Genomic DNA, 12382 nt, shown 5'->3' with positions numbered 1-12382 from the left:
AGTTGCCTCAGGAACTACAACCTGCCACAGGAGCTGCTGGTCATCTTCCATATTGCTATCATGTAGTCTGTTCTGTGGACATCAGTCACTGGGCCAGACTGCAACAGGCAATCAGATCTGCAGAGCTGATCATCAGTGCTGATCTTGCCTCCATCCAGGACCTGTAGAGGTCCAGTGTTAGGAAATCTCTGCAGACCGCTCACGTCCCGGACACGAACTGTTCAAACTGCTGCATTCAGGAGGCTCTGCCGCTGTTTAGTAAAACAAGCCACGCAAAGACAGTTTCTTCAAGCAGGCTGTTACTCTGAACACTGTGATATAACCCACTGTTACATCCCTCAGGCCATATGCACATTGCACAGCTCAGTTTCGCACTTATAGTTAGTATAGTTTTCTAAGGCTTTCTGTAACTTGTTTTTTCTTACTTTGCTGGGCCAAATTCGGCTCCTGGGCCTTGTTGACACCTCTAGTGTAATTAGTTAGAAAGTTGGAATATTTCGTGTATATCTAAGATTACTTCCATTTCCAAGATTTTTGCACTAAATGTATTTTTGAAGGTCAAAATAAATGTAAACCCACAACTGTCCTGTCTTCTCATTACACTTGGCAAGTCTGGTTAGTTGAAAGGGTTTTTTTTTTATATTTTACCTGTTCGGGTTCATTTGCAGTGTCCAGTGTGCAAAAAAAGAAAAAAACATTAATTAAATGTGTTAAACCAAAAGCAATGAGTCTGTTTTAAAATGTAAGGAGTGAAAAAGACAGATATTTGCGTTAAAATGTAGGGAAGAAAAGTAAAAAGATGTAGATACCTGTAAATTCTAGAGTAGCAAAGTATTTCTGCTTTATTAGTTCCAACCTCTTTTCTGTGCTGTGCCTTTGTTACACTGTAAAAAAAATTGTAATATAAAATATTTTACTGTGTATTTTACAGTTTTGTACTGTTTTTCCAGAATATCATTAAATTCACATAAATAGACTGTGATTTTACATTTCAAATGTAAATTAACGTAAAATCACTGTAAATGTAATAAAACATAATTTTCTTACATGAGCATATTTAGATTGTTAAAATACATTCACAAATGTATCATAATTTCATAAATATCTGTCCATTATTTGAAAGATTGAACTGTTAAATTCAAATGTAATGCTATGGAAAATATATAAAATGATTCTTATAAACTTTTTTTTACATCAAATGACAATTATTATTATTGTTGTTTAGGGCGATCGTGGCTCAAGAGTTGGCAATTCGCCTTGTACTCAGAAGGTTGCCGGTTCGAGCCCTGGCTCGGACACTCTCGGTCTTTGTGTCCTTGGACAAGACACTTCACCCAGTGGCGGTCCTAGCCTGTTTGGCGCCCCGGGTGAACACTCCCTCTGGCGCCCCACACACATAAAACATATTAAGGATTATACATTAACATAAAACTGTTGTCGGAACCATACTGAATTTCGCCAGAGAAACACACACACATATAAAGAGAGAGAGTATGCATTGAATGCAAACAGCTACCAAACAGCCATCATAATTTGTCATACAATGAGAACAGGACAAATTGAAAATGACTAATTAACATTAAAATCTGTAACATAATGTACTGTTTGGAGTTTAGTCTGTTACTGTTACTATTTTTACCATTTCTTTTTGGAGCAACTGTAATCCACATTATTTCCTTAGGGATTAATAAACTATTCTGATTCTGACTCTGATTGTTTCAGGATGAGCTGCCATTATCCAACGACACATCTGCTTACCTGTATCTTTTGCTCGTTTCTCCTCCTCTTCTTTTCTCTTTTTTCTAAACTGAGCACCTGATGGCTTTGAACTTTTCTTGTCCATCTTCCACTGGTTTTCATTTTGCACTCCAGTATGAACACAAACCCCTCAACCCGAGGATCACCACAACATAACCTAATAGACCTACACCTTAGTTCACAGATTCACTTTGTCCACAGTTTATTTCTGGGATTTCACACAACCCAGGATTCAAATCATGAATACATAATGGGCTTGGATTTACATCATTATGAATGAAATGTGCTCTATTTGGAAGCAGCTGGTCCTCTCCCCTTTTGACGGGCTGTGTGTGAGACTTTAAATCATCAAACTGTAAATTATAAATTTTCAATTGTTATTGATATTTACTCCCAGCAAATAGGCGACAGAAAAGCGATCAGTGCCTATGCCATTCCCAATATGCGCAGCATGAGTACGAGCAATTTTTTATTTTTATTTTTTTTGCCGATGCCCGTGATGCCGCCCCCCACCACGTCGCCCGTATCAAAAACCGCTACTGACTTCACCTACCACCTACTGGTGTTGGCCAGAGGGGCCGATGGCGCGATATGGCAGCCTCGCTTCTGTCAGTCTGCCCCAGGGCAGCTGTGGCTACAACTGTAGCTGCCTCCACCAGTGTGTGAATGTGAGAGTGAATGAATAGTGGAATTGTAAAGCGCTTTGAGGGTCTCGAAAAGCGCTATATAAATGCAATCCATCATTATTATTATTATTTAAACCAACTGTTAACTGTATATTTCTGTACATTTAAGTATTATTATTCATATTGCCGCATTCATTGACGTTGTTTATAGGTAATTTCATTGTTTACTCACATTAAAATGTTCCTAATTTAATGTTTAAAAGCACTTGAAAAAGGCAAAATCACATGTAAAATTAGGGCAACAAACTGTAGTGTCATTACTGAAAATAAACGTATTTTTATGAGAAAGTTATTTTCTGTTATTTTATGGGATTAATTTGGTGCCCCAGCTGCTGGAATATTACAGTTTTTTTTAGGATTGTTTTTTTACAGTGTAGTTTTTGTGGGTTTCCATAAGTAATTTTTTTCTTATTCTAAACAAAGAACTCCATATTTTTTCTGTATTACCTTGAAGTAAGCCGTATGCACCGTGAACTGTTTTCTTCAGTGATTACTTCACTGATTTCTGTTTTTCTTTTGAAATATTGCCAGTCATAAAGACTTGGAACAACCTTGTCCATCTGATTATTTACAGTAATGTCGCTTTTCTTTTTTTCTACCTAATTAAACGTTAACCTTTGCTGGTTTGTCATACCTCCCATTTACAGCTTCAAACTGACATTTGAAATAATATTTGTTGTGGTGTTACATTTGAAGCAAATGACATTTTTATGAATTTCTAAAGACTTGATAGTCATATTAATCTTGTTCATTACAGTTACCATCAAACCTTTACTTGCCTTAAGAAAAATGTAATAGAAAGTGAGCATAAAATGATTGAATTTACTGTTTTACTTTATAACTTATCAAAAAGGAAAAGGAAAAGAAGACCTTTCTCTTCCTGGAAAAACAAGTTGATTCCAAAGAGCTCTGTTGTGATATTTTGATACCATGGTAGCATTTACAGGATATTGTTTTATTGTGATATTATACAGAAAAGAGTTACTCAATAAGGCCCATCTACTAGTTGTTTTTCTCTTTCTCTGTGACCCAAGAATTAATGTGTAGGACTCACAGGCTGGTACTCCAAGGTCGAAAACACCACAGAGATGAGACCACTTCCTTACTCCCATCCTCCCTTTTTCTTTATCTCCTGGAAAAGGCTCGTTAAAGGCTAGGTGGTTTGTTTCAGAATTCACTAATGAAAGAACTCTGTATTTTATGTCTAGGAGTGTATTTTGCTGGGATGATCATAAATTATAGCTGAACTGAGAAACTACACACAGGATACTTCTTTGCTCACAAGGCAGGAAGACGTTTCCTTATTTGGTCTGTACCGGTTTGAACTGAGAACTTGCTGACACACGAACCTTTTTTTCTCTATATAAGCTGTTATGTACTAAATAAACCTTTGAGTCGATTGGGAAGGCAACCTAAAGCAGTCTCTGTTTTCTTGTTCTCCCAAGCTGCTCCCGAGCTCGTACTAACACGCTGAATGGCATACCTGAGTGTTACTTTAAATAATTAGGAATCTTAGAAGGAAAGGACAGAACTCTGCTTATCGCTCGTGCCTTGGAGGGAAAACCGGGATGGACATTTTTTCCTTCAAGCTCCATTTTGGTTTCCTCTGTCCACAGCACTTTCTCCTAAGCCTTCTCAAAGTCATTTAGGTGTTCACTGGCAAACTTAAAACAGCCCTGTACATGTGGTTTATGCAAGATTTCAGTCTGCTATGGCAGTGGTTGTGGCTGTGGTTTCAACTCATTTCGGGTCATCAACATCCTCCTGTGGAGTTTTAGGCTGATCCACCACCTTTGTTATGATCATCCTCACCCCATGAGGTAAGATCTTGCATGGGGCAATTGATGGTCATTTTATATTTCTTCCATTTAAGAAAAATAGCACCAACAGTTGTTACCTTCACATTAAGCTTCTTCTTGATGGTGTGGTTGCCTAATCCAACCATGTGCAGGTCTACAGTCTTGTCTCTAATGTAATTTCACAGCTCTTTGGTCTTTGACATAGTGGTGAGAACAGTGGCGGTCCTAGCCTGTTTGGCGCCCTGGGTGAACACTGGTATATTTATTTTCTTACTCTTCTTATATTTATTGTTTGTTTACTTGCACTGCTGTAACTGGAGCCTTGTCGTCTTGTCTCGCTATATACTGCACTGTATGTAGCGGAGATGACAATAAAGTTTACTTTGACTTCAGCAGCGAGCAGGCACACCGAGGGCTCTCACGCTCACTTTTCGGGTATAGAATTTCGAAAAAACATCGGTGCAAATTATAAGTCTGTATCATGATGTCTGGTGTTTTTGTGTTTGTTGTGTTTGTTTTTATTTTGTTTTATTTTGCGAGTTGGTTATTAGATGCCGCCCCGCCCTCTCCTCCCTGTGCAGCAAGCAGCAGGCGCACCTCGCAAACGGAGGGCGCCCTTACTCCCAGCAAATGGGCGATAGAAAACCGATCGATGCCTCTGCCATTCACAATATGCGCTGGCATGACGTCGGGGCAGCATGAGTACGAGCATTTTTTTTTTTTTTTGCCGATGCCCGTGATGCCGCCCCCCACCACGATGCCGCCCCGGGCAAACGCCCGTGTCGCCCGTATCTAAAACCGCTACTGGGTGAGAAATCCAAATAGGAGAAATTGATTCTGTGGACTGGTATGCTTTATGTACATAATGAGTTGAGATCAGGAGTATCTGTAATTGATTGACTGATTGTAATCTGCAATGCCACACACAGCCAATCTGTGAGAGCTGGAGTTCTGTCTGGGTTGTTGGGGATCAAATACTTATTTCACTCAGTTACATGCAAATTAGTTTTTAACTTTTATGTAATGTGTTTTTCTTTTGTTTGGTTCATATTCTGTTTCTCTCCATAAAATAAAAGTATCATAAGAACACACTATCCATTTCTTTGTGAGCGAACTTATAAATTCAGAAGGAGATGTTTAGTATATGCAGCATATTAAATCCCCTGTGATTTTTTCCAGATCATTGGTTGACTGGTTTGAAATCCCAGCTCACATGTTGCTGTAGACAAAACTAGACAGAGAAGAGTGAAGAAAGGAGACCAGATGTGAGAGACTAGGCTTCACTTCTCTCAATCACAATGAATAATGTTTCTGTAATAACAATGTTTTTTCTTTCAGGTTTCAATGAAACAGTCAGTCACAGGTTTGTTCTCTTTTTCCTCAGTTTGTTGTGTTACTGCATCATTTGCCTGCTAAATGTTTCTCTCATTGTGATCATCATCTTGCACAGCAACCTCCATGAACCAATGTATATTCTGCTCTGTGTCTTTTGCATCAATGCACTTTATGGAACAGCAGGTTTCTACCCTAAATTTCTCTGGGATCTCCTCTCTGATGTTCATCTCATCTCATATTACGGTTGCCTTATTCAGAATCAGGTGATTTATTCTTCTGCCTGTGGTGAACTGTCGATTCCTGCACTCATGGCATATGACAGATATGTGGCCATATGTCAGCCACTGAAGTACCACTCTATCATGTCAAAGCAAAGAGTCATTAGGTTTGCATGGCTTTTGTGGTTCACAAATTTCTGCATTGTGGCTGTGAATACCTTTCTAACATCCAGACTGAAGTTATGCAGCCCGTATATTTCCAGACTCTTCTGTGTGAACTGGAGTATTGTTCAACTCGCTTGTTTTCCAGCACAAACTGCAATCAATGCTATATCTGCAAATATTACAATAAGTATTTATTTTCTTTACGGTGTTTTTATAGTTTGGTCCTATCTGTATATCATTCAAACATGTGTCAGGTCTATAGAAAACAGGGCAAAGTTCATGCAAACATGTGTCCCACATCTCGTCTCATTATTTACTTTTGCTGTGACAAAGCTTTTGGACATTATAAATATGCGACTGGGTTCGAAAGAGTTGCCTCAGACCCTTCAAAACTTTGCAGCAATAGAGTTTCTTGTCATTCCTCCAATTATGAATCCTCTGATTTATGGTTTCAAACTGACCAAAATTCGGAAAACAATTTGTAGTGTTGTTATTTTTAAAACTAAGTGACTTCTGTGTTATTTAGTAAGATAACAAATTTTTTGTAATCATGGACAGTTACAGATCAGATCCTTTTCTTATGTGCATTGAAAAAAGATATTAATGTAAGCAGTTCTGCAGCTTTAATCTCTATCTTCATATCTCAGGTCATTTCCATTTCCTACATATCTTTGCACTGAATGTATTTATGATGACCACCTGCCTAATTTAATTGAATTCAGTTTTATTTATGTAGCACCAAATCATAACAACAGTCACCTCAAGGTGCCTAATATTGTAAGATAAAGATCCTACATTATTACAATATTGTAATTACCATATAGCATTCATATAGAGAGGCTGTAATTCTAATTCTAAAGTAAATATGAGTTTACAACGTCATTCCTGTTTACGACAATAACAGATTTGTCAGTAACAACATTTGTCATTACAGTGGTGTGAAAAAGTGTTCGCCCCCTTCCTGATTTCCTGTTTTATTTTTATGTTCGTCAAACTTAAATGTTTCAGAACATCGAACAAATTTAAGATGACGATAACACACGAAATCACAAAATGCAGTTTCTATATCAAGGTGAAAAACCACCACCAACAAAAAAACACATGGTCCTGTGTGAAAAAGTGCTACATTTTCTCAATCAAAAAATCCCTTAAATATGAGCTGCCTGACAAAGTGGAGTAGACGAAAAGATCGTCAAAAGCCAGACATCATGCCACAATCCAGGGAAATGCATGAACAAATCAGAAACAAAGTATTTGAGATCTCTGAGTCTGGAAAAGGCTATAAAGCCATTTCTAAAATTATGGAACCGCAGTGAGAGCCATTATCTACAAATGGTGAAAACATGAAACAGTGGTGAACCATCCCATTACTGTGAGAGCACAGGCACGACTCATCCAAGACGACACAAAAGACCCCAGAACAACATCCAAAGAACTACAGGCCTCTCTTGCCTCAGCTAATGTCAGTGTTCATGACTTGGCAAAAATGGTTCCAAGACGAAAACCACGTTTATTAAAAGAGACATAAAGGCTCATGATTATGCTCCCCAAGACTTCTGGGAAAATACTCTGAGGACTGATGAGACAAAAGTAGAACTTTTTGGCAGGTTTGTGTGCCGTTATGTCTGGTGTGAAAATTAAAGTGCATTTTAGAAAATGAATTTCATACAAACAGTAAAATGTGGTGGCGTTAGTGTGATGTTCTTGAGCCGTTTTACTGCCTCAAGACCTGGAAGACTTGCTATGGTAAATTCAACCATGAATTCTGCAGTCTACCAAAACATCCTGAAGGAGAATTTCTGGCCATCTGTTCGTACCTCAAGCTGAAGTGCACTTGGGTTTTGCAGCAGGACAATGATCCAAAACCACAACAGCAAGTCCATCTCTGAATGGAATTAGAAAAACAAAATGAAGATGTGCAGTAAAGTGCATTTTTCTTCTGTGTTCAATCAGACATTTTCTAATAGTTATAAACAGAACAAATGTTTTTTCACTTCACTGCTTGATTCTTAACCCGCCTAACTGAAACATGATGAAATGTCATTGCATTATTTTTGAAACGTCTTCCGCAGTGCATGTGATCGCATTGTAACTTACTAATAAAAAGTTCTGCGTGTACTTTGGTGTATGTTTTATATAATTTTATTGCACATAAATCATAGTCATTTTATTTTACAATAACACACTATCATATATCTCTTCTTTCTGATGTTGTTTCTAGTTATGGGAATAACTGTGTTACAAGTAGCGGCGTTACTTTTTTCAGTAACAAGTAATCTAACTAATTACTATTTCTATCGTTACAACGCCGTTACCATTACTAACAAGAAAATGCGGAGCGGTCGCGTTACTATTTTTCAACAAACAGACGCTTGAAGCTGTGTTCAGCTTACCGCATCTTATATCAGTTGCACAGAAGTAGCTGCCTATATAAGTAATCTGTGCGCTACAGCTTTAAGCAGCTGCGCGCGCTCCCTCGGACGGCAATCACTTTGTGCCCGACGATCACTTTTTGGCACAACACCTGGAGCTAGGGGGGCAAAACAATCGCATGAGTGCTGCTATTTGACTGAGGAAGAATAAAGTAGTCGTGGTAAGCCAATCACATGACCACTTAAAGACAAAGCAACAAGGTGATATATATACCAGTTTTTAAATTGTGTTGATAGGCCACGTAAAACCAGACTCATGATAAACAATATATACGCAGTGTTTTTCCTGAATACTTCCGTCACGTTTACTGTCTAAGGTAAAAAATGGTAAATGGTCTGCATTTGTATAGTGCTTTATTTAGTCCCTAAGGACCCCAAAGCACTTTACACTACATTCAGTCATTCACACACACATCACACTGGTGATGGCAGCTACATTGTAGCCACAGCTGCCCTGGGGTGCACTGACAGAGGCGAGGCTGCCGGACACTGGCGCCACTGGGCCCTCTGACCACCACCAGTAGGCAACCATGGGGTTAGTAGCTTGCCCAAGGAAATATTTGGCAAGATACTAGATACAAGATGCTTAGGAGTGATGGTGAGAGAGAGAGAGAGAGAGATAAAGACAGCAGAGAAAGAGAGAGAGCGAGTTTTGAGATGTGAGAGATTTGTGACGTTTAGGTGTTTGGAGTGTGTAGTTAATGTGTTGTCTTGTGTAGTTAGCAGAGATGGGTTAAAGTATTACGGATTACAGTAACGCATTACTTGTAACGCGTTACTGTAATCCGATTACTTTTTTCAAGTAATGAGCAAAGTAAGGGATTACTATTGCAAAAAAGGTAATTAGATTACTGTTACTTTCCCGTAGGAACGCTGCGTTACTGCGTTACTAAAAACCGAGATTGTTTTGCAAGAGTGTCTCATGACAGTGACGTAAGCGAGTGCGACGTTCGTGACAACAGCTGTGTGCAGATCAACAATGGATAATATATCGAGTGCAGGAGAGAGTATGAGCGTGCAGCGTTTAAAGCGTGGAAGTACTGACCTTACTTTGAGTTTGATTCCATAAAAAGTGACAAAAACATTAGTGTCCGCTGTTCACTGCATGGAAAGATCATAGTTCTCACATTTAAGTGCATTCATAACCTTGCATTTCTTATCTCTGTGATCTGCCTCATATCACCACAGTTTCCCGCTCTCTCAGATCTTCATCTTGTTGTTCCTTCTGCTCGTCTTACCGCTATGGGGCACAGAGCTCTCAGTCGCTCTGCTCCTCAGCTCTGGAACTCACTTCCTTCAGCTTAAGAAATATAGATTCCCTTATTTAAATCACAACGCAAAACCTACTTGTTTAAACTGGCTTACTCGCTTTAATACAGATTTTACTTACTGTCAAATCTTGGGGGGGGGTTTGTTTGTTTTTGTTGTTGTTGTTGTTTGTGGTTGTATTTTGCTGTTTTTTTTTTTTAATATTTTAATTTATTAGGATCTATTTTAATCTACTGTTTTATTTATGTCATTTTCTCTTTGTACGGTGACCTTGGGTTTTACAAAGGCGCCCTCAAATAAAATGTATTATTATTATTATTATTATTATTATTATTATTATTATTATTATTACCAGAGGACAGGAGTCCAGGAACAGAGCCAAGCCCTGACACATGAGGAGCTTGCGGGGGAGTATCCCAAATTTTTTAATTTTATTTAATTTTATTTAAATTTATTTATTTTTATTTAATGTTTTTTGTTTGTTTGTTTGTTTGTTTTTAAATTCTGGATTACATCAGAAATTTAACCAAGGTGTTGATAAGGCGCAAATAAAATGTAATAAACCTTTCCATCGGGGCACGCAGCCTCCAACTCTCCCCATCCTCACTGTTACAAAAGCACCTGTTTAAATAAGACTGTTATTTTCATTTAACACATTTTCACACGTGCACACACACAGGGCCCCCATAACAGTTGTCTTAAAAAGTGTCATTTTTGGTCAAATAAGGTGAACTTTTTGTCTTAACCTCAAACTATCACAAGTATCCATATTTTTCATGATCATATTTTTTGTGCATATGATTATTGATTACTAACAAGTTATGAAATATCATAATTTTATAATAGTCAGAAAAATTATGACTGACATGAACTTTTATCAGTTCCTGTATTACTTCCTAAGTCATAAATTATTTGATAAAGAGGCCATAAAACACTGGTTTGACATGAGGGGTATAACAGCCCTCCTTGTGGTTAATAACAGATAAATAGCACTCCCTGCTGGAAAACTGGATCAACATTTACTTGACATAATATTAAAATGTCTTCTTAGGTGTTTCATACATATAATGAAACACCTATGAAACAGAAATGTTTCATAGGTGTTTTTCATTCTTTCAAATGACTCATTGTTCCCTCCACAATTCACATGAACATTAACCAAAGGTTTGAAATAAAGCTGTTATTATTCTTATTATTTATTTATTATGAAAACTTTTATTTTTTAAAATCTCCATCACTGTCTATAACTAGAAGTTTCAAGTAAAAACTACAGAAATGAATGTGGTTTGATATCAGCAGGATACCTTGCTGCTTGCTGTATCACACTCTTATTAGACCTCAAAACATCAACAGTAAGACTTACTTTTAAATGAATACCAATACTTATTGGATTTTTGGATGGGAACCTGGAGTTCTTAACTGCATAGTTCTTAAAGAAAATACAAAGAAAAATTGTTTTTATGGCTGTGTTCTGTAATTACTTTCTGTCAGTGATTCCTGGGATACTGTTTCGTTGTGTTAAAATCACAGCGACAGGATTAGAGAGCATATTTGGGCCGGGATTTGGAAGTTGCTGGACACGCTAACCTGTGAGACAAGAATTCACTTTTAAAATTATACAATCTATACATTATAGGTAAAACTACTGTTATAACATCTATGTAATATATTCAAGAAATTATGTCATTAGCATGTTTAGCACAGGGGGGACCACGAGGAACTGTCCTCTCCTCTTTCCTCTTCAGCCTCTAAACCAAAGACTTCAGCCACTGCACAGAGACCTGCCATCTTCAGAAGTTTTCTGATGACTCTGCGGTGGTTGGATGCATCAGTGAGGATGATGAGACAGAGTACCAGGCTGTGGTTGACTCCCTTTGTCACGTGGAGTGAGCAGAATCATCTGCAGCTCAACGTGGCAAAGACCAAAGAATTGATTGTGCACTTTAGAAGGACCAGGAAACCTGTGACCCATGTTTCAATCCAGGGGGTCAATGTGAATATTGTGGAGCACTGGATTACACACAGATAATAAACTGGACTGAGTTAAAAACACCACTGCACTGTACAGGAAGGGCCAGAGTCATTTTTCTGACTATTTGCTGAGGCAGCTGAGGTCCTTCAACATCTGTCGGACAATGCTATCTGTTGTGGCCAGTCCCATCCTCTGTGCTGTTGCAGCAGGTTGAGGGTCACAGATGACAACAGACTCAATAAACCAATCCGCAAGGCCAGTAATGTTATGGGGACAGAGCTGGACTCTCTTAAGGTGGTGTCTGAGAGGTGGATGCTGTCCAGTATAATACCTCCCACCCACTCCATGACGTGCTGGCTAGTGACAGGAGGGCGCTCAATGAGAGACTGAGATTACAAAAATGATCTCTGATTGACACAAGTGGCTGTCATTACTGCTAACATGAATTATTATTTTTCTGAATCTACAAAATGCAAGTAATGAACATATTTCATCATGAAAGCCTTTATTTAAATATTTTTAAAGTTGTTTTATTCAAATTTCTTGAGAACCTGCACATTTGTGTTGTTTTATGTTATGGTTGGTAAAGGAAACATATTAAATGTCCTATGATCTTCCAAAGCTGTGAGCTTTCATTCCAGATCATTGATTGGCTGGTTTGAAATCCCAGCTCACATGTTGCTGTTATCTGTACTAGATAAAGAAGTGAGGAGAACAGAGATTAGACACAATGAGGGACTGACCTACA

At 38.2% G+C, this 12382-nt stretch overlaps 1 protein-coding gene across 1 annotated transcript; it reads left to right on the top strand.

The window, feature by feature from the left end:
* The first annotated feature begins 5541 nt into the window (after positions 1–5541).
* Positions 5542–6471, top strand: LOC146557246 (olfactory receptor 5F1-like). Its single transcript, XM_085249434.1, has one exon. The coding sequence runs from the start codon at positions 5542–5544 to the stop codon at positions 6469–6471; it is 930 nt and encodes a 309-aa protein (XP_085105560.1).
* Positions 6472–12382: the final 5911 nt, after the last annotated feature.

Source organism: Mchenga conophoros, linkage group LG16 (assembly GCF_057382185.1).
Source record: "Mchenga conophoros isolate Kocher_MC1m ecotype Shallow Benthic linkage group LG16, M_conophoros_male_GT1.1, whole genome shotgun sequence".
NCBI lineage: Eukaryota > Metazoa > Chordata > Actinopteri > Cichliformes > Cichlidae > Mchenga > Mchenga conophoros.
This window is presented reverse-complemented; position numbering and strand designations above follow the sequence as displayed.